This window comes from Geotrypetes seraphini, chromosome 2 (genome assembly GCF_902459505.1).
Source record: "Geotrypetes seraphini chromosome 2, aGeoSer1.1, whole genome shotgun sequence".
NCBI lineage: Eukaryota > Metazoa > Chordata > Amphibia > Gymnophiona > Dermophiidae > Geotrypetes > Geotrypetes seraphini.
In genome coordinates, this window is record NC_047085.1 from 140,570,040 (window position 1) to 140,593,196 (window position 23,157).

The 23,157-nt window shown below is 42.5% G+C and overlaps 1 protein-coding gene across 1 annotated transcript in view; it reads right to left on the reverse strand.

Annotated features, from left to right (window-relative positions):
• Positions 1-23,157, reverse strand: part of CABLES1 (Cdk5 and Abl enzyme substrate 1) — a 213,618-nt gene that overhangs the window by 71,754 nt on the left and 118,707 nt on the right. The window contains exon 4 of the mRNA XM_033933899.1: positions 5,692-5,769. Within this exon, the coding sequence (XP_033789790.1) occupies positions 5,692-5,769 (78 nt within the window). The remainder of the gene's footprint in view (positions 1-5,691; positions 5,770-23,157) is intronic.

Sequence of the window (23,157 nt, forward strand, 5' to 3'; positions counted from 1 at the left end):
TTTTTAACCCTTCCCCCTCCATGATCCCCCCTCCTGTCCCCTAATATAGCCTCTCTCCTATCCTATTCCCTACCTCCAAGCCCATGATAGTCAGAACCCCCAAAGGCCCTATTTAGAATGTCCCTCCTCCTCAATCTAGATAGGCCTCTGGGCCTGCTTCATATAGTTGGTGGTCCAGTGGGAGTGATGTGGACAGAAGCAGAGCCCATTCGCTCATGCTCTTGCAGCTGCCTGAATAAATTGGCTGCCCTGACCTTTCACAGCAGCTCATAATCCTTGTGTAGTACCATAAGAGGTCATTTTATTCAGGCAACCACAAGAGGCAGGAGTAAGTGGGCTTCACTGTTATCTCATTGCCCCACTGGACTACCATGGAAATAAGGTAGGTCTGGGGACCCTATCTAGGTGGCTATGACTACCACAGGCTGAGGGGAGAAGACGTAGGGAAGGAGGGGCTGCATCAGAGGAAGGAAGGGGATCGCAAGGATTAATATTTATGTGGGTCCCAGCCAAATTTCAGTAGCTAAATGGACCAAATTAGGACAGCTGTTAATCTAATCTAATCTTCCATTTGTAAGTCGCACATACCTATACAAGCTTTTCATTGAATATTGCCAGCACCTGCATCACTACCAAATTCTCCTCACTGCTGTCCCCCTGCACCGCCCCAGGCTTGCCCTTTTCTAAAGGGCAGCCAGAGTCAATATTCAGCAACACCGCCTAGTTAAGTGCCACTGAATGGTGGCCAGGAGTGAACTAAGTGGACTGGAGCATCTCGTGCTTGCTTAAGATTGCTTTGAATATTGGGGACAGAAGGTTTAACTGCACAGATTCATTTAGGTTGCAGACTGTTTTAATGTGCTATTACAACTCAGTAATAGCACATTCAGTAACAAATCAGGTGATCCAGTGTTGAGCCCACATCAACTCTCTTGACTAGGATTGGCAAAAGATATTCTGATATTGGATCATCTGATTTGTTTTGTTTGGTCATTCCCACTGGTTTTTTTTTGTTTTTGCTGTTGCATTATGTGGGGACTCTGTTTTTTTTTCTTCTTCTTCTTTTTTTTTTGGGGGGGGAGAAAACTCAGTAATATCAAGGCAGCCCAAGACCTAGATGAGTCTGTACTAGTTAAACCCATAGTTTATTTAAATTTTGATTAAACACTTATCCAAAGGTGCAAAGCGTTGTACATAGTAATTTAAAATAGCTGGGAGACGAACATTTCTAAATTATTAGACATACACCAACTAAACAAACATGCTTATGACCTGAAAACTTTGGGAAAAAAGGGAAGAACTGCAATTTCTTAGAAAGAATACATAAGAGGAAAATACTATAACTGCATTGTTTTTTCACTGATGGAAAGAGCATAAACTCTTGACAGCTTGCCCTAGATATACTGCTAATCCAATAAAAATATATTATCTATGACTAACTTGTTTGCTTTTGTATGTGGAAATAAGGGTCGAGGAAGATGTCTCAGCACAGCGTGTTGCAAAGGCAACATGGTGGAGTTACTAACATGCACTTTAGTAATTCATGATGTTAAAAACCCCTCTCTTAAAAAATATAAACCCAGTTTAAAAAAGGGGAATATGCCAATATTGTGCTCAAGGTTTTTAGTAACATGACGGTCAGGTATCTGATGTGTGTGATGCCCAAGGTATACAGATGAGATTCCAGTACAGTGGTACCTTGGATTACGAGCATAATCCGTTCCAGGAGCATGCTCGTAATCCAAAATGCTTGTTTACCAAAGCGAATTTCCCCATAGGAAATAATGGAAACTCGCTTTGATACGTTCCCACCCCCCCGAGGCCAGAGTGCTGCTCCCCCCGCTCGCAAAGCCCCCCCCCCCCGCGATCCGGCACCCCCCCGCGAGAACAGGCACCCCCCGCCCGACCAACTTTAACTCCCCCCCCAGTCTGGCACCGGCACGAGAACCGCTCCCCCCCCCGCTCGAATCAGCACCCCCCCCCCCCCCCGCGCGAGAACAGGAACCCCCCGCCCGCCCAACTTTAATCACCCCCCCTTTGGCACCGGCACGCAGCCCACAAGAGCCAGTGCCGGTGCCGCTTGAAGATCTTCTTCTTCCCAGTCTCTGCCGGCTTTGAGCATGCATCTGCGCATGCTCAAGCCCTTCTAATTCTCTTTCTCGCCGAGAGTTCTCCTTTGTCTTGTTGTAAGGTTCCGGTTTAGGCGATTGTTTAGATAGGTGGGGGCTGTACCATTTATTGCTTTGAATAATAGACAGTATAATTTGAATTGAAGTCGTGCTTGTATAGGTAGCCAGTGTGAGTCTAGGTAGGCATCGGTGATGTGGTCAAATTTTCCAAGTGAATAGATAAGTCTGAGGGCTGTGTTCTGAACAGTCTGTAGTTGTTTTATCAAGTTTGTGGGGCATGGTAGATAGAGGATATTACAGTAGTCCACTAGACCTAGGACTAGGGATTGGACTATGAGCCTATATTGCTCTTTGTCAAAGAATTTTCTTATTTTTCATAGATTGCGCAGTTAGAAATGCTTTTTAGGTGGTCTTGCTGATTTGGATCTGCATTGTGCAGCATCTATCTATCGTTACTCCTAGGAGTTTGAGCGTGGACTGTATAGGGTATTTGGTGGCATTTATTTATTTATTAATTTTTTTTACCGTTCTTTATTCATTTTCAAATTGAACAGCAAAGTGCATTTATTTCTAATTCTGTTATGGATGGAGTTTTGTCCTTTTCAAGCAATAGAAAGTTCGTTTTGTCCGGGTTCAGCTTCAATTTGTGGTCTATCATCCATTTTTCCACTACTTCCAGTGTTTTTTTTCAGATTATCTGTTGAAGTGGGATCTGGTGCGTCGAAGGGGAGGAGTATGGTTATGTCACACACGTTGTTGGGGAATAAGACCAGTTCTGGGCAGACTTCTATGGTCTGTGCCCTGAAAATGATGAGATCAAACACAAAACTCCTATCTTTCTCCAAAAATGAATAGACACTGGTAAAATTTATCCTGTAAACCAGTGTCCCTCAAAGTTTCTTGAGAAGGGAGGGACTACACTACGATTTCTTATATTCAGGAAGAGTAAAATCTGCTTTTATAGAACATTGCTACAAAATTGATTTTTAGAGTTCAAAAATATGAGAGGGCTACCCCAATTTTTTAAAATTTTTGGTTTCATTATTGGCTGGTCATGTTTCTTTCAAGATGGCATGCATTGTTTTCAAAACTCAGGGGTCCTTTTACTAAGGCACGCTAGTAAAAGGCATGCTAACGGCAAGGTAGTAATGGATGCATTAGCACGCGTTAGAATTAGCACGCGCTAAGACGCACTAGCGCACCTTAGTAAAAGACCCCTCAGTAATGCTTTGTTCTAAATTATTTTTTTTTTATTCTTCAGTAATTCTAGATTACCTTCCAGAGTTCTGAATAATTTTTTACTTAACTATCCTATCACAATTTAAATGGATTTTTTATTTTTATTTTTCTTTTCAAAGCCATGAAAATTTGGAGCAGTCTCCCACTGCAGATAAGGCTTTGCAAGTCTTATATTTCTTTTTGTTAAGCTTTGAAAGCTTTTTATTTTGAGAAATATTTTTCAAAACTGTAACCATGATTATAAAAAGTTCATTGGCACAAAAACTTGACAAACATGTAATCTCCTGATGAATGTACCAGCCTCCTGTAACTATTTTTGTAAGTCATCAAGAAACTTAAGAGGGAGTGGGTGACTGACAAATGCTGAAAATACAGCAGAATAGTATGTACAGTATTCAACTGTAACTCTCTTTGGAATGGGCTAATACCTATGTATGAATGACAAAGACAACCAGGTATTTCAAAAAGTACAATTTTAGCCAGAGCATGTGTGTAGGATACTCCTCATCACATAGAACAGAAACTGGGACTGCCCATTAGGAAATAATCATATAAGGTCAGTGCACATGTGACAATATATGTGCATAAAATGGCTTTTATAAAATTAGGTCAGGTGTAAAAATATGCGTGTTGAATGAATGTGCATACTTTTACTGTAGGTTTTGGCCAGGGCATAGTCTGAATGCACCATAGACAGAGTCATTAAGCAGGCCATGGTGAATTTGGTCAAGGACCCACTACAGCAGGAAATAAACAACAGAGACTGATGAAAAAGTTAAGAGGATTTTAAAAAAAACAAACAAACCTGTTAAGCGGACTCAAAGGTAAAAGGAGATAAAATATTGCTATTATTATGTTATAAATTCTGCATCTGATTATAGAAGGCACACATGCACTGGTTATAAAACAGGTTTATTTACAAGTCCACCTGAATACTCTAGTACTGCTCTTGATCAGGCTAAGGAGGGGAGGGAAATTTATCAAAGGGCGCTAATATATTAGTGCGTGATAACGCTAAAGACACCCACAGGAATATAATGCGTGTCTTTAGCGCTTAGCGTACAACGTGGTAGCGAGTAGTATGGATGCACAAAACACAAAAATTGCTCCCTGTCCATTGTCTTCTCTCACTGGCGGAGGTGGGGCACTAGTGGGCAAGTCACACAGGTGCAATTATAGCTCCTTATAAAATTACCTTCAATGTGCTTTTGTACAGTACTGCATACACTTCATGCCATATTATATACCCTGTTTCCCCGATGGTAAGACACTGTCTTATTTTTTTTGGAAGGCCAAAATATGCTCTAGGGCTTATTTTAGGGGGGATGCCTTATTTACATTTTTTTCTAAAAAGGGGGGGCTGTCTTATTTGACGGCTGAAGAATCAGTCGGCCGAAAAATCGTACCATGTATGGCCAGCTTTATCCATCATACCATATATTGTACCATTTAATGTCCCCAATGTTCTCCATCAGGGAAACACAGTAAATAGATTATTCTGTAGTGCAGCATCAGAGGGGACTTGACAATGTGAAACCATTGTTTATATACCGTATGCATTTTAAACAGGCTTTATATACAGTAAGTGGTATTGCTCACAGCAAAAGAAACCTGTCTGCGTGTCTCACTTTTGGATGTTCTGGCCGTGAACAAACTCCTGCAGTCTCCGTTAGGGAGGGCTGAGGGAAGCTGCTTGTGTTTCCTTGCGCGGAGTCACGTGCGCACGCTGCAGTCCTGTCACTTCCTCCTCTTCACTTCATGATGAGGCGCGGCACGCAGCCATGGAGGCAAATACGGTAGACGGAGGGACCACACGGAGTCACCCACCGTACCACCCGATTCGGGTAAGCGCAAGTATCGGTGGGTGGCTTATTTGCGGGGGGGTGCCTTATTTTACATTTTTTTCTAAAAAGGGGGGGCTGTCTTATTTGATGGCCCTGCCTTATCATCGGGGAAACAGGGTACCGGTGTATTGCAAACTGTGTGCCATGAGACACTAGGGAGGAGGAGAGGCACCAGCGCCGGCTGACTGTCTATAGGAATTGCCTCTTGCGGTGAGAGGCGCAGCTTGTAGGTAGTCCGCCGCCAGCGCCTCTCCTCTCCGTGCCTCTTCCTTTTCAGCACTCCCTGCTGGCGGCTCAGGGCCCCATCTAGAGGGCCTCCACGCAGGCATGGACGTCGACGTGATGACATCACATTTGCACGTGACATTGCATCGCCGTCCAAGCACTTCCGGGTGCTCTCGAGCCGTGGCCTGCAAAGTTTGCGAGACACTGTTAATATACAGATCACAATATCATCAAGTAAACAGGTATATACATACCCAACTTGGCTACAATCTTGATATGGCACCACTGAAAATATGCTACAGAAGGATCGTCGGCCACTGATGAGGACTATTCTAAAAAGATAAAAAGAAGAAACACAAAGAAATAAATCAAAGAACCACAGTGAAAAATGTTCCCACATGAAGAGAGAATGATAATAAATAAGCTTATTTATTTTTGCTAAACTGCATTATTGCTTTAATTTGTTGCGATGGGACTTAGAAAAATCGCATGATCCAATTCACATGCCCCCACCCAAAGGCCTAAGGGCCCGATTTGCTAACCTGCCTGATCGTGACTGATCCGTGGCAGGCTGACCAATTCACGATGGGACAATATTCAAATGTGGGCTATCGGAGGAAAGCCCACCACCGACCGCTTCTCGAGCGATCCCGACTCAAGCGCAGACCATCTTCTTTGCCTGTAGATGGTCTAGGGATGCTTTTGCTGTCTATGTTTTTAATTTTTTTACTTTACTTTTATTTGCGGGTTTAAAGCGGGTTAAATCCACAGGCTCGCACTGCAGGGAAGGGAGGCAGAGTAGGAGAGTATAGGGGCTGCAAAGGCAGGAGAATCGTGGCTGAGCAGGGTGGCAAAAAGGCTGGAGAATTGGGGCTGAGAGCAGGGTTTTTGCACAAGCGACTGGTCCTCAGCAGTTGCTTGTTTTTGAATCGGCCAGCCCAGTCGGTGTGCCTGAATTTTGTTAGTGAATCGCGTCCTTCCTACTTTGCATGCCGCTTCCCCTCATTTGCATGCACGGATTGGAATCGGATTGGCACAGAGGTTAGTGAATCGGGTCGGAGGAAAAATCGGGTCGCAAACTGATTGGTACACGATCAGTTTGCTTAGTGAATCTAGCCCTGCGTTTCTCAAAGGAGCCCTTTTACTATGCTGCGTTAGGCATTAACGCAACCTAACAGCTTAAAATGACATACTATGGGATGTGCCAAGTCATCGTGTGGCAAGTGCCATTTTAGCACTCATTAATCCACACGCTAAAAATAATTTTCTTTTAGGAGGGGGTGTTTTGGGAGCACTCTTGCACTCATCAGTTAGTAAAGTTACATTATCGCATGAGTCCTTACCACCTAGAAAATGGGTGGCAGAAAGTGCTCACATGGTAATTTTTTTTATTTTTTTTTGGGGGGGGGTAATTAATGGCTGTCTGCTGTGGCAATATTAGCACATGACCATTGTATAGCTGTGGCAAAAGTGGCTCTAGTATGCAGGAAGGACGCACACAAAGCCATGCTAAGGTCACTTTTTGCTGCATGCTTAGTAAAAAGTGTTCCATAGTGACTTACTGAATTAATGTTGTTGTATGGATACAGCCAGGCATGGTGCACCTAATACCCCTGCACCATGCCTGGTGAAATGTGGGGGTGAGGCTTTTTAGTTGTCTCACCGTGACATTTTGTACTCTTAATCGCCGCAGTTCCTTGACAGGCAGACCTGCATATAGCTCATTACAGTAGTCAAGGCATGAAAGTACAAGTGGTGGTGGTGGTGTGGGGGGGCAAGAGGCACCTTGCGGGCCTAGGCCCCACCACTTTTGGTTCAGTCCTCCTCTACAACTGGAGTAGATATTGAATGGTTGGCAGGTATGCCCAAGATCCGCTGTCCAAATTTCCTCAGCAGAACTGAGCATGTGCGAAGAATGCAGACATTGGTAGCTGGAAAGCAGGCCACTGACTGCTTCCTGCTGGGACAGTTCGGGTAGTGGATCTCATCCACCGGTAGGGATTGGGCATCTCCACCAGCAAAGGTAAGATTAACGTTGCAGCAGTGGTCAGAGGGGTTGGAGGTGGAGGAGCAGGAGGAGGAAATGCATGCCCCCCCCCTCAGTCCATTCCCTAGGCTCCCTCTTAAATCCACTGCTGGTTGTGCCCCTGGTTATATTGGTTTTTTCTATGCTTGCTGTGAATTCTCTCATTCATAATTCACTGTCTTGGGCTGCAACTATCAAATCTTCTCATCCTTAGGTTTCAGTTCTCCTCTTCTTAACCATTGATTTCCAGACAGTTCCAAGAGTAGCACTTTATATTTCCCACTGTGCTTGTGTATTTACCACTTGTTTTTCTGTGTCGGCTGATTTACTTATTTAAAAAGTTTGTTCTTCTGCTTTGCATATTCTGTTGGTTCCATCCCTGTACAGGTGGATCATCACTCGTGTACCTGGACTTTAGCAAAGCATTCGATAGCGTACCACACCGCAGGTTACTGAGCAAGATGAGTTCTATAGGATTAGGTAACACATTGACCAAATGGGTTGGGAGCTGGCTTGGAGGTAGGCTCCAAAGGGTGGTGGTGAACGGCACCCCCTCCGAAATGACGGAGGTGATTAGTGGAGTACCACAGGGCTCAGTCTTGGGCCCAATCCTATTCAACATCTTTATAAGAGACTTGGCAGAAGGGCTTCGAGGTAAAATAACATTATTCGCCGATGACGCCAAACTAAGTAATGTAGTGGGCAAATGCACAACAGACGAAGATTCAATGCCCGACAACATGATGCACGACCTACTCCTACTGGAGCGATGGTCTAGGACATGGCAACTCAACTTCAATGCCAAAAAATGCAAAGTTATGCACCTGGGCAGCCAGAATCCATGCAAGTCTTATACCCTTAATGGCGAGATCCTAGCAAAAACGGTAGCAGAACGAGACTTGGGGGTAATCGTCAGTGAGGACATGAAGTCTGCCAATCAAGTGGAGCAGGCTTCGTCCAAGGCAAGACAAATCATGGGCTGCATACGAAGGGGTTTCGTCAGTCGTAAGGCGGAAGTCATTATGCCATTGTATAGATCCATGGTGAGGCCCCACCTGGAATACTGTGTGCAATTCTGGAGGCCGCATTATCGCAAGGATGTGCTGAGACTGGAGTCGGTGCAAAGAATGGCCACCCGGATGGTCTCGGGACTCAAGGATCAACCATACGAAAAACGGCTTGACAAATTACAGCTATACTCGCTCGAGGAGCGCAGAGAGAGGGGAGACATGATCGAGACGTTCAAGTATCTTACGGGCCGCATCGAGGCGGAGGAAGATATCTTCTTTTTCAAGGGTCCCACGACAACAAGAGGGCATCCGTTGAAAATCAGGGGTGGGAAACTACGAGGTGACACCAGGAAGTTCTTTTTCACTGAAAGAGTGGTTGATCGTTGGAATAGTCTTCCACTACAGGTGATTGAGGCCAGCAGCGTGCCTGATTTTAAGGCCAAATGGGATCGGCACATGGGATCTATTCACAGGGCAAAGGTAGGGGAGGGACATTAAGGTGGGCAGACTAGATGGGCCGTGGGCCCTTATCTGCCGTCTATTTCTATGTTTCTATGTTTCATTCCTTATGCTTGTCGGAATGTCTGTCCAAATAATGATAGAACTAGATTCTGAACCCTAGCTCTTATACTTCAATACTTTCTGTGCATTTGGATCTGTTGATGCTACTAAAAAGGCCTGGAGGCCTATGATGGTAGCTCTGTGTGTATAACCTATTTCTTCGAGGCTCATTCCTCCTTCAGCTCTAGAAATGGACAGTCTTGGAATACACTGATTTTTATAGACTACCTGCATGAGTATGGAGGAATTTTCTTATTTGTACATCTAATTTTTCAAGGTATGCAAAAGACTAGGCCATAATTCCAAAGCTATACGAGAATACAGGCATTGTAAGCTGGTTGATAACTTGTACCTTGTTCTTTGATGCTAGAGCACTTTTCAGTATCAATTTTAAATATCCTGTAATATTCTTTTGCTAATCTTTTCTCTCAGTACTTTATGCTAAATTGTTGTATCTTCCTTGACTCTTAGATATTTATATACACCCCTTCCTGCTCAAGCTCCTTGATGGTACATCTTCAGTTTTACTTGATCTCTCTCCTACGAAAGTTGCCATAGCACATTTAACCAGGTCAACAGACATTCTTATGTCATCTGAAAACCTTTTCACCAAACAACGTTGCTCTGACAAATGGCTGCTGGAATGAAACATTTTTAAAGTCACAAATAGTAGTTGTGATATAACTTCTGGGTTTTTGCCAGTTCTAGGATTAAGGCTAAATCCATAATCCAAAGTTTTTAAAAGTGTACTTAAAGGATTAAGTGCTATACAAAACAAAGGCGGTGACAAAATCTCCCTAAAATATTCTTCACTGGATCCTGATATTATGAATGACATACTTGCCCAGTTAAATACTGTAGATGGAGTGTGGTTTGCCTCATTCTCATGGTATCGTTAAATGTACTCAACCAATTTAGTGTTTATTTTGTACATTTCAAGGCAATATATTATCCAGCAGTGTAGGATAATATCAAAAGTTTTCTTATCAATCCATGCCACACCAAGATCTGTACCTTTCTTAGTACCAGCCATGATGGCTTCTTTTAAGAAAACAATCAAACAACTGAGAATCGTTCAGAACGCTGCAGTCCGTCTCATCTACGGTCTCAAGAAATTGGATCATGTAAGCCCATATTACAAAAAAACTACACTGGTTGCCCATGGAAGCATGCTTTTGCTTCAAAACCATAACAGGTTCTCATCCCCAATCTATCTCATCAGTTTGACTTTCCAGGCACAACTTGTACAAGTAGTGCCTACTTGTTTGCTTTCCCATCCTTGAAGGGCTGTATCTACAAGAGATGCATCAATAGAACACTATCATTCCAAGCAGCCAAATAGAATAAATGTTTAACCAACTTTATCTCAAATGCTCTTTCTTACCAAACTTTTAGGAAGTCAATCAAAACTTATCTCTTTGACAAATTTCTCTAACTCTACCATGATGTACTTCTAAAACACTTCCAGGAAAAATTGATTAATCTTACCATGTTAATGTAATTTTGAAAGCTTTTTTGTAATATCGCTGTCTGTTTACAATCTCTTCCTCTGTAAACCGCTCTGAACAGTTTGTGGTACTGCGGTATATAAAAATAAAGTTACTATTATTATTTATTTAGCAAGAGCTGATCTTTCCTTCCATATGTTTCCTTCTTGTTGCCCTTCTGCTCTATTGCCATAATGTTAAGATCAATATGATTATATATTATGTCGGTATTTGTTGCTATAAATGGTTTATAGATTGTCAAAAGACAAACGGGTCTGTAATTTTTGGGGAAGGTTACTTTGGAAATTCCTATTATTAGCCAATGTGGTATCAAATCTTCTGTCTTATCAATTCATTTTTGCAGTTTGTTATGTCTTGGAGAAGGGACGCTTATTTAAGCCAACATTTGTCACGCCGTCTGGGCCAGGCTCGTGCAGTTTGAGGCTCCTTTTAACCTGTTTTCCAACTACAGTACTTTGTTGCTACTCATATCTGTAATGTTTACCTGTTCCAAACTCTCCTGTATCCATGGTAGCCATTCTGCTTCTCAGCTGTGCTGTATAAGGCCCTCATATAAGTTTCTCCAGAATGTCTGTTTCATAAGAACATAATAATTGTCATATTGGGACAGACCAAAGGTCCATCATACCTAGTATCCTGTTTCCAACAGTGGCCAATCCAGATCACAAGTACCTGCCAAGATCCCAAAGGGTAAAAAGCGTTTTTACTACACTGATATTCTTTCCCAATTCCCTGCAGAACGGTTTTGGGTTTTCTCTAAATAATTCATTTAGATGTCTCTCCTTTTTGGTTTCTTCGTATATCAGCATTTTTTGTGCTTCAGGCTGTAATTTTCAATTTGTCATTGGAGCAAATGAATATAAGATCTTCCTCCATTAATGCAACATGCTTCAATTTGATGTTTGGGATCTTCCTCATCATCTTTGGTGATCCTGATCCTTTTAAATGCCCTCTGCTCACAGTGAATTCATATTTTTTTTTCAGTGTGATACTTTCAAGGAGCAGTTATCTTTCTTTTTCTCCTGGCCCTGCGTCCTCTTTGGTAAAACTCAGTAATAGTTTTGGATGCTTAGTATTACATTCAGTTCATTTCTATAGGTTGTCCTTTTATAAAAGTTTTGACCTTATTTATCAAAATGGAATGTGAACATTGAGATTGAATTTCACTACAAACACAGAGACCATCTAAATCACCTGCATGAGCATTTTGAAGCTGAAGAGCTGTTGCTCCTAAATAAATCATACAGCAAGAAGGCCTCTGAATAGAAGAATTTACTCCTATGTAGACCAAATTGAAAACCTTCCAAGAAGCAGCCATCAACCTCTAGGTGCAGTGACCTTAAGAGTCCAGTCACGAAATGAAGTATCCAGGCTCAAAGCACAGTTGCTTCTAGGTTGTCTGCAAAAACCTGAAGAGAGGCTGCTTGTATCAACTCCAATCAAAGTTCTCATAAAGAGCAAGAGGCCAGCACACATACTTTTCTACAACTAAAAAGGCAGCGTTTAGACTCACTCTCTATATAACAGCCAAAGAGCAGCATGAGTATGTCTTTCATTGAATCTTACAGCACTGCAAGGGATATGTTCAACACAGATTAACCTAATATTTCCCAATCATTTGTGCAATGGCCTATTGTGCAATGGCCTATTCCTTCTATGCTGGGCTTAGTCACAGTGCTGGATGAGTCAACGTTTTTCCAGAATCCAGAGCATTCTCACTCTTTTTTTTGAAAAGCTGTTCACAGGCTTTGTTAAAGGTTATTTCAAAAATCCATCTGAGAATCCTTTTTTGCTATGTCCTACAGCACTGACTCACTGTCCTGTGTTCCGACTCCTGCACAGAGAACCATGCACTCAGATCTTATTGTCTCCTTACTACAACAGAGGGTCATGGTCAATGGAGATTGCTCTGAGGAAAGGGATGTTACCAGTGATATGCTTCAAGGTTCAGCTCTTGGGCCTATTTTTTCTATTTTGTAAGTGATATTGCTGAAAGGCTGTCGGGTAAGATTTGCCTCTTTGTGGATGATACCAATATGTGCAATAAAGTAGACACCCTCAATGGTGTGAACAACATGAGGAAGGATGGTCTGAAATATAGCATCTAAGAATATATGCTAAGAAATGCAAGGTCCTGCATTTGGACTGCAAAATCCCAAGGGAATGGTACAGTTTAGGGGTGAAGAACTTTTGTGCACGAAAGAAGAGCAGGACTTGGGTATGATAGTATATGATGATCTCAAGGTGCAAACAAGTTGAAAAGGTGATGATGAAAGCTAGAAGGATGCTAGGGCGTATAGAGAGAGGTATGCCCACCAGGAAAAGGAGGTTATCATGCTGCTGTACCGGGCCATGGTACACCCCCACCTGGAATACTGCGTCCAGCACTGGTCGCCTTACATGAAGAAGGACACGGTACTACTCAAAAGGGTCCAGAAAAGAGCAACTAAAATGGTTAAACGGCTGGAGGAGCTGCTGTACAGTGATAGATTAGAGAAACTGGGCCTTTTCTCCCTTGAAAAGCAGAGACATGACCAAAACATTCAAAATAATGAAGGGAATAGATTTAGTTGATAGAGCAGGTTGTTCACCCTCTCTAAGGTAGAGAGAACGAGAGGGAACTCTCTAAAGTTAAAAGGGGATAAATTCCGTACAAACGTAAGAAAGTTCTTCTTCACCCAGAACGCTCTTCCAGAGGCTGTTATAGGGGAAAACACCCTCCAGTGATTCAAGATGAAGTTAGATAAGTTCCTGCTGAACCAGAAAGTACACAGGTAAAGCTAGGCTCGGTTAGGATACTGGTCTGTAAACCAAGGGCTGCCGCGTGTGCGGACTGCTGGACACGATGGACCACTGGTCTGACCCAGCAGCGGTGATTCTTATGTTCTTATGTATTGATGCCCTGTACAGCATAAGAGTCTGGTGAGACCTCATTTACAATATTGTGTTCAAAATGGGAGACTGCACCTTCAAAAAGATATAAATAGGATGGAGTCAGTTTATTTATTTAATTCGTTTTCTATCCTGTTGGTCCCAAAGAGCACAGAACGGGTTACAGGTTAAACATACATAATATCAGTACAAGATTACAATGCAAGTTTTCATCTTAGTTATTTAGAGGAAGGACACTAAAATGGTTGGTGGTCATCATAAGGCATACTGAGACAAACTTAAAAATCTCAACATGTATACTTTGGAGGAAAGGCGGGAGATATGATAGACATTTAAGTACAGTACCTACTGTATATGGCATAAATGCGCATTAGATGAGTCCCTTTCATTCGAAAAGAAGCTCTGGAATGTGAAGACATAGGATGAAGTTAAGAGGGTGGTAGATCCGTGGAATAGTCTCCCAGTAGAGGTAGTGGAGAGAAAGACCGGGTCTGAATTTAAGAAAGTTCATTCACTTCTCCCTTCATCTGTGGACTTGTTTCCATCAAATGTGTATATACTTTTGATATTAAGCTACCCTCATCAGAATATGAAGATAATCTTCTCCACCACCAAGAAAAGAGTCCCCATATGAGAACATTACTATCCTAACTAGTAACATAGTAACATAGTAGATTACGGCAGATAAAGACCCAAATGGTCCATCCAGTCTGCCCAACCTGATTCAATTAAAATTTTTTTTTTCTCTTCTTAGCTATTTCTGGGCAAGAATCCAAAGCTTTACCCTGTACTGTGCTTGGGTTCCAACTGCCGAAATCTCTGTTAAGACTTACTCCAGCCCATCTACACCCTCCCAGCCATTGAAACCCTCCTCAGCCCATCCTCCACCAAACGGCCATATACAGACACAGACCGTGCAAGTCTGCCCAGTACTGGCCTTAGTTCAATATTTAATCTTATTTTCTGATTCTAATCTAATCTAATCTAATCCTTAGGTTTGCATCATCTCCACGTTCGTAGAGCTTGACGCGGTTTACAGTAGGAGAAATAGGAAGGAACTACAACACAGGGTTAGAGGTAGAAGTGTGAAGAAAATTTAGAGGACTTGGGATGCCAAGATATAAGAGTTTCCTTGATTCCTAAGTTGGAGGGAGACTTACATTTTTTGAGAAAAACCAGGTTTTCAGATGTTTGCGGAAAACTTGAAGAGAGTTCAAGTTCCGAAGAGGGGAGGTAAGGTTGTTCCAGAGCTCAGTGATTTTGAAGTGGAGGGAGGTACCTAGCTTTCCTGTGTGGGAAATGCCTAGGATAGTTTTAATTTGTGGGAGGATCTGGTAGTATTAGGGTTTGAGGAATTCCAAGAAAGAGGGATAAAGGGAGGGAGGATACCATATAGGATTTTGAAAGTTAAACAGGTACATTTATAGTGGACCCTGGCGATTATCGGAAGCCAGTGGAGCTTGGCCAGGAGCGGGGAGACATGGTCAAATTTACTTTTAGCGAAGATGAGCTTGGCCGCGGCATTCTGAATCCATTGGAGTCTGTGGAGGTTTTTCTTAGTTAGGCTTAAGTAGATAGAGTTGCAATAGTCCAATCTGGAGAGGATGATGGATTGGACAATGAGTGTAAAATGTTTTTGATGGAAGCAGAATCTAACTTTCCTCAGCATGTGAAGGCTGAAAAAGCATTTTTTTACCAAGGATTGGTGGTGGTCAATGAAGGACAATGTGGAATCAATGATGATGCCCAAGACCTTTCTCGAGAACTGAAGCTGCAGAGAGGAGCCAGAGGGTAGTGGGATGGAGGTGGGTAGGTGATCTAGTTTTGGACAGAACAAAAGAAGTCTTGTTTTGGACTCATTCAATTTAATTTGCACAGTGTGGGCCCAGGATTGTAGGTTCATTTTACAAGAGGATATGTTCTTAGACAGGTCGGTTTCTAGATCCTTTGTGTTCATCCCACGCTTCTTTGAACTCAGTTACAGTTTTACTCTCCACCACCTCTCTCGGGAGCACATTCCAGGCATCCACCACCCTCTCCGTAAAGTAGAATTTCCTAACATTGCCTTTGAATCTACCACCCCTCAACCTCAAATTATGTCCTCTGGTTTTACCATTTTCCTTTCTCTGAAAAAGATTTTGTTACTTTGTCAGCAAAATGGCTAAATAAAATTCCTTTCCCTCCAACAGTAAATGGAACATACCTTGGATGTTTTGACCTTCTCAAATATATGAAGATCTTCTCAAATAAATGAAGATCCCTAAACATCAGTAGTCATGCTTATTTGTGGCATACTCAAGGACCAATAGTACAACATATGACAAAATCCACTTTCCATTCAGTCCATTTCCAAAAGGTTGGATATGAAATAAGAGTCTAATGAGCTCTTCAGTAGGTCATTATGTTACACTAGTGTCTTTTATCCCACCAATACCTTTCAGTTCTAGGCGGTTTACAAAAAGAATTGGCCTGGGTATTCCCAAGGAGATTACAAGGTTAATAGATAGAATATGCATCGGGATCTGGTGAAGGGTCGATTAATGTTTGATTAGATCATTTGACAAATTTCTTGAATAGCATAGTTTTCAATTCTTTCCTGAATGTTTTGTAGTTGGGCATCATGGTCAGCAGATTGGAGAGATGGTGGTCTAGTCTTGCTGCTCTGGTGGCTAATAGTCCATCATATATTTTTTCTGCTTTATATGCCTTTGACTGGGGAGTGGATAAAGCGTGCCTGTGGAAGCAGCTATGTGAAATGCTAAAACATGCAAAAAAATTTCCAATATTCTCCCTGGGGGAAGAGGCTTTCTAGGAAGCTATGCTATCTGAGGACAGCTACTCACCAAATCAATATGGTATAGCATAGGCATTCTATTCTTCACAAAATGCAGGGTATTCCTCTGCTCCTTCTACACAAGCTTCAAATTAGCTAGCTAGCTTCTATACTAGCAGAGAATGGTGAATGAGGTACCCATTTTATCAGGGTAGCTTCTCATATGATGCTTTCAAAACCTCAGTTAGTGTTTCTGCTTTGCAGTCAATGCCTGACCTAATTACAAGCTTCTGGATTGTGTGAAGACTTCCACTCCAAGTTAGCGATACACTTTGTACTTTAACCATGTCATCAGTCTTTCATCTTCTTTCCAAAGATCATTATTCTATTCTTCAGCTTCTCCTAGCATCTGTAACCTGTCATGAAAATCATCTGTAGTACCTGAAGATTGGAGGGTTGCCAATGTTACGCCGATTTTTAAAAAGGGTTCCAGGGGAATTACAGACTGGTAAGCCAGATCTCATTGCTGGGCAAAATAGTGGAAACAAATTATAAAAAATAAAATTGTGGAACATGTAGACAAACATGATTTAATGAGACAGAGTCAGCGTGGATTCAGCCAAGGGAGGTCTTGCCAATTTGTTTATCTTTGAAGGTGTGAATAAACATGTGGATAAAAGCAAGTCAATTGATGTAGTGCATCTAGATTTCCAAAAAGCTTTTTGACAAAGTTCCACATGAAAGGCTCCTAAGAAAATTAAAGAGTCATGGGATAGGAGGCAATGTTCAACTGTGGATTAAGAATTGGTTATCAGACAGAAAGCAAAGGGTAGGCTTAAATGGCCATTTTTCTCAATGGAGGAGGATAAATAGTGGAACTACGAGTGAGGCAATTAAATTTGTAGATGACACTAAACTGTTCAAAGTTGTTAAAACATATGCAACTGTGAAAAACTGCAGGAAGACCTTAGGAAATTGGAAGACTGGGAATCCAAATGGCAGATAAAATTTATGTGGACAAATGCAAAGTGATGCACATTGGGAATAATCCAAATCATAGTTACCAGATGCTAGCATCCACCTTGGGGGTCAGCGCTCAAGAAAAAGATCTGGGTGTCATCGTGACAATATAATGAAACCTTCCACTGGCAGTGGCCAAAAAAGCAAACAAGATGCTAGGAATTATTAGAAAAGGGATGATAAACAAAACTAAGAATATTATAATGCCTCTGTAGTGCTCAATGGTACAACCTCACCTTGAGTATTGCATTCAGTTCTGGTCTCCTTATTTCAAAAAAGATATAACAACACTAGAAAAGGTTCAAAGAAGAGCAACCAAGATGATAAAGAGGATGGAACTCCTCTCGTATGAGGAAACACTAAAGAGGTTAGGGCTCTTCAGCTTGGAAAGAGATGGCTGAGGGAAGATGATTGACGTCTTCAAAATCCTGAGTGGTGTAGAATGGGTTCAAGTGGATCGATTTTTTATTGCATCAAGATTTAGAAAGACTAGGGGATACTCGATGAAGTTACACTTTTAAAACCAATAGGAGGAAATATTTTTTTCACTCAGAGAATAGTTAAGCTCTGGAACACATCAGAGGATGTGCTAAGAACAGTTAATGCAGCTGGTTTTAAAAAAGGTTTGAACAAATTCCTGGAGGAAAAGTCCATAGTCAGCTGTTGAGACAGACATGGGGGAAGCCACTGCTTGCTCTGGATTGGCAGCATGAATGCTGCTGCTATTTGGGTTTTTGCCAGGTACTTGTGACTTGGATTGGCCTCTGTGAATACAGGATACTGGGCTAGATGGACCATTGGTCTGACCCAGTAAGACTGTTGTTATATTCTTATCTTCTGCCCTTGCAGGCGCCAAGTTTAAAATGGTGCTAACTCCTAGTGGTAGTATCAAAAATTACTACTAGGGGTCATTGGTGTTATTTGATGAAGAAATGACGGCTGAGATTAAACTCAACTGCAAGGGAGGAAATGCAGTTATCATGGGTGACTTCAATTACCTGGGGATAGACTGGAACCTAGGCACCTCCGGCTGCAGTAGGGAAACCAAGTTCCTGGATGCAGTGAGTGATTGCTTCCTGGAACAACTTGTCAAGGAAAACACGAGAGGAAATGCAATTACTTCTAAATGGACTACGAGGTCCGGCGCAAGATGTAGAAGGGACGCTGGGAAGCATTGATCATAATATGATCTGCTTCAACCTGAACACAGGGGTCAAACAACGATCCAGAACGACGGCCACAGCGCTGAACTTCTGAAAGGGAATTACGAAGGGATGAAACTCATGGTGGGGAAGAAGATCAAGAAAAGGATAGGTGCTGTAAAAACGCTAGAGCAAGCATGGTCCCTTTTCAAGGACACAGTCACCAAGGCACAAAATCTATATATACCGAGTATCAACAAGGGATTCAAGAGGAAAAAGAACAAGGAACCGGCATGGCTCACTGTAGCAGTGAAAGAGGTAATCAGAGACAAGAAGATTTCTTTTAAAGTATGGAAAAGGTCAAAAACAGATGAAAACTGGAAAAAGCACAAGCAACATCAACGCAGGTGCCATAAGGCGGTAAGAGGGGCCAAAAGGGACTACGAGGAAAAACTTGCCAAGGAGGCAAAAAACTTCAAGCCGTTCTTTTGATATATTAAGGGGAAAAGACCTGCGAAGGAAGCGATGGGAATGTTGGATGAACATGGAATAAAGGGAGTGCTAAAGGAGGACAAAGCCATAGCCGACAAACTGAACACGTTTTTTGCATCTGTATTTACAGAAGAGGATATACGCAACTTACCGGAGGCTGACAGGCTATACCTAGGAAATGAAGACGGGAAATTGACTGGGTTGATGGTCAGTCTAGAAGAGGTATACAGGCAGATTGATAGGCTCAAGAGCGATAAATCCCCGGGACCGGATGGCATCCATCCGAGGGTAATCAAGGAACTGAAAGGGGTTATAGCTGAACTACTTCAACTAATAGCCAATCTGTCGATCAAATCGGGCAGGATTTTGGAAGACTGGAAAGTGACGAATGTTACGCCGATCTTCAAGAAAGGTTCGAGGGGAGATCCGGGAAACAACAGGCCGGTGAGTCTGACCTCGGTACCGGGAAAGATGATAGAGGTGCTGATAAAGGATCGCAGCGTTGACCACCTTAATGGACACAATCTGATGAGAACCAGCCAGCATGGTTTCAGCAAAGAAAGATCTTGCTTGACAAACTTGCTGCACTTTTTCGAGGGAGTTAACAGGCAGATAGACAAAGGTGACCCGGTCGACATTGTATATCTGGATTTTCAGAAGGCATTTGACAAGGTCCCACATGAACGACTACTTCAAAAAATTGCAAGCCATGGGATTGAGGGTGAAATACACACGTGGATCAAAAACTGGTTGGCAGATAAATGGTAAATGGACAATACTCGGAGTGGAAAAGCGTCACCAGTGGAGTGCCGCAGGGTTCGGTGTTTGGGCCTGTGCTCTTCAACATATTTATAAATGACCTGGAAATTGGAACGACGAGCAAGATGATTAAATTTGCAGATGATAGTTATTCAGAGTAGTAAAGACGCAGGAGGATTGCGAAGACCTGCCAACAGGACATAAACATGCTCGAGAAATGGGCTGCGACATGGCAAATGAAGTTTAACGTGGACAAATGTAAGGTGATGCATGTTGGTAACAAAAATCTTGTACACGAATACAGGATGTCTGGTGCAGTACTTGGAGAGACAACCCAGGAAAGAGACTTGGGAGTACTGGTCGACAAGTCGATGAAGCAGTCCGCGCAATGCACAGCAGCAGCGAAAAGGGCAAACAGAATGCTTGGAATGATTAAGATGGGGATCACGAACAGATTGGAGAAGGTTATCTTGCTGCTGTACCGGGCCATGGTACGCCCTCACCTGGAATACTGCGTCCAGCACTGGTCGCTGTACTTGAAGAAGGACACAGTACTACTCGAAAGGGTCTAGAGGAGAGCGACTAAAATGGTTAAGGGACTGGAGGAGTTGTCATACAGTGAGAGATTAGAGAAACTGGGCCTTTTCTCCCTTGAAAAGAGGAGACTAAGAGGGGACATGATTGAAACCTTCAAGATAATGAAGGGAATAGACTTAGTAGATAAAGACAGGTTGTTCACCCTCTCCAAGGTAGGGAGAACGAGAGAGCATTCTACAAAGTTAAAAAGAGATAGATTCCTTATAAACGTAAGGAAGTTCTTTTTCACCCAGAGAGTGGTAGAAAACTGGAACGCTCTTCCGGAGGCTGTCATGGGGGAAAACACCATCCAGGGATTCAAGACAAAGTTAGACAAGTTCCTGTGGAACTAGAACTTACGCAAGTAGGGCTGGTCTCGGTTAGGGCGCTGGTCTTTGACTTGGGGGCCACCGTGGGAGCAGACTGCTGGGCACGATGGACCACTGGTCTGACCCAGCAGCGGCAATTCTTATGTTCTTATTTTGAAACTGGTGCTGATGGGAAGACAAGTAACTAGGATTTCCTCCTGCCTTGGAACCCTTAGACCAAGGAGCATACCTCAGGGCATACTAAGCCCCACTGGTTTTCAGGATATCCACAATGAATATGAATAAAATAGATTTTCATGCCAATCTATCTCATCCATATTCATTGTGCCTTCTGGAACAGGATCACCTAGAATAGAAGCTGAGTAACATGTTCAACTGCTGGCACCGATGAAGAAGGTGCTTATACCTACACAAAAACTGGCAAATGGGTGAGGTGCTGGGGAGATGAGAATAGATGCAAGTGTGAGGAAGAATTAAAAGACTAAATGCAAACAAGGATATGAGCAGGTATGAAGAATGATGAGATCAATGTGGAGAGAGGGAGACAAGACCTGAGACACACTGATTTTAGGATATACAATATGAAAACTCCATTCAATTCTTTTTGTTCTTACAGAAAGCTGACTGACTCATCCTTACTAAATCACCATTGAATGATGATATCACTTCCAGAAGCCTTCAAATTCTACTTGAAAAAATAATTTGGATCAGCTCCATAATTAATCGTTCTACTGCTGGGCAGCAATTCGTAAATCATCCTCATTATTAATATGCATAATACTAGTCATTAAGATTGCCAATCATGACTGAACGCTTTGCTGCTAAAAAAGCTCTGGACTTAAAAATGAATCTGAATAAACTTCCCAGTTTTTTGGGCTTGGATTCTTCCCTTGCTATTTCCCAATCCAAGCTCAAAACAAGTTACAATCAGGAACACAAGTTATTTCTCTGCCCAGTGAGGCTCACAATCTAACTTGGACCTGAGGAAATGGAGGGTGAAACGGCTTGCCCAAGGTCATAAGAAATATAAGTGGAAGAAGCAGAATTTGAACCCTGGCTTCCCTAATTCTCAGCCTGCTGTACTGACCACTAAAGCCAGTACTGCGCTCTGCACTTGGAGAAAGCCACAGAATCCAGTAGTACTGCATGCGAGGAGGAAAGCATCCAAATTCTGCACAGAATATTTTTTTTTTTGCATGAGCTGTGCCAAGATAACACAAACTTGAATCAAAGACAAAGCTGCTAAATGAGACACCACTCATTACATCCCAGATGTACTGGATCCAGTTCAAGCCCCAACATGGATCAATTTTCAACTAACTCAAGAGAATGAAATGGCAGAACTTTGTGCTGTAAACAGTACTGCTGCTCTGCTGAGGTAAAAGTTTGCTTATGAAGGCAGCGTCTACCAGATTTCAGTACTCGGTATTTACTTTCTTCCTTTTACCACTTCATCTAATTGCTGCAAGAGATTAGTCCCATTATATAAAAATAAGGTCTAGATAGTCAAACGTTGTGGGACTGAATGAAAATACCAGAATGCAAAGCAAACCAGCCAATGTCAAAATGGCAGTTTCTATGAAAACCAAAAGAAAATACATTTAAGCCTCACTGAAGCAAAAGGGGAAAATAAAGAATTCTATGGATTCATGGTGGTTATTTATAAACCTCAAATTAGATAGCAGCAAAGATACCCAAGCTCAGTTGTATCCTGCTCCAACCTTCTCCAACATATAAAAGGAATTAGTGGGGTGGGGGTAGGGGGGAAATTATTACTTTCTTTGAGTCCCAATGCTTTCTGCTTTTTAGAGAACCTGTCCTAACCCATGAGACTGAGGTAGCCTCAATGTATTAAACTGAGATTTTCCGATATGTAGCTGAATGGAAACATGCATACTCTACACCCAACAGCCTCATTTGCAAAATTTGTATGCAGATCCTTTATTTTCATATTAATAATATGGTTTTTCTATTTCTATCAAAAATACAAAACCATAACACAAAAAACAAACACCCCCATAAGGAACTACACCCACTCACCTCCACTATCTCCGTTAACAAAGTGATACTTTCAAATGTTATCCAAGTTTGATCATGCATTCCTGGTGCTTGTGCATCTCTGCCTGCTTACCTTCCCTTCTCCCTATGCCCTGGTATCTCTCTTCTCTCTTTCCCTTCCATCTCTCCCTATTCCATGGCATCTCCTCTCCTTCTTTCTCTCCCTCCCTCCCTTCCCAATGGTCTGGCATCTCTGTCTCCTTTGCTTCCCTCCCCCATACCCTGGCATCTCTTTCCTCTCCTCTCCTTCCCTTCCCTTCCTCCCTGTCCATGCTCTGACATCTTCTCTCCTTCCTTTCCCCTTCCCCCTGGTCTGGCATCACTCTCTCCTCTCCCTTCCTTCTCCCTCTCCCAATTGGACAGCTTTCTTCCTTACCCCTCCCTCCTTCCAATCAGGTACAGCATTTTTCTACCCACCCCACCCCCATGGTTAGCTTTCTCTCATCATTGGCAGCCTTCATAACTCGCTGTTCTGATGGCATTGGTCCTTCCTCTTTGCCGGGTTCTGCCTTTGCGGAAGCAGGAAGTAGGCAGGACCCGGCAAAGAGGAAGGACCAATGCCAAAAGAGCTGTG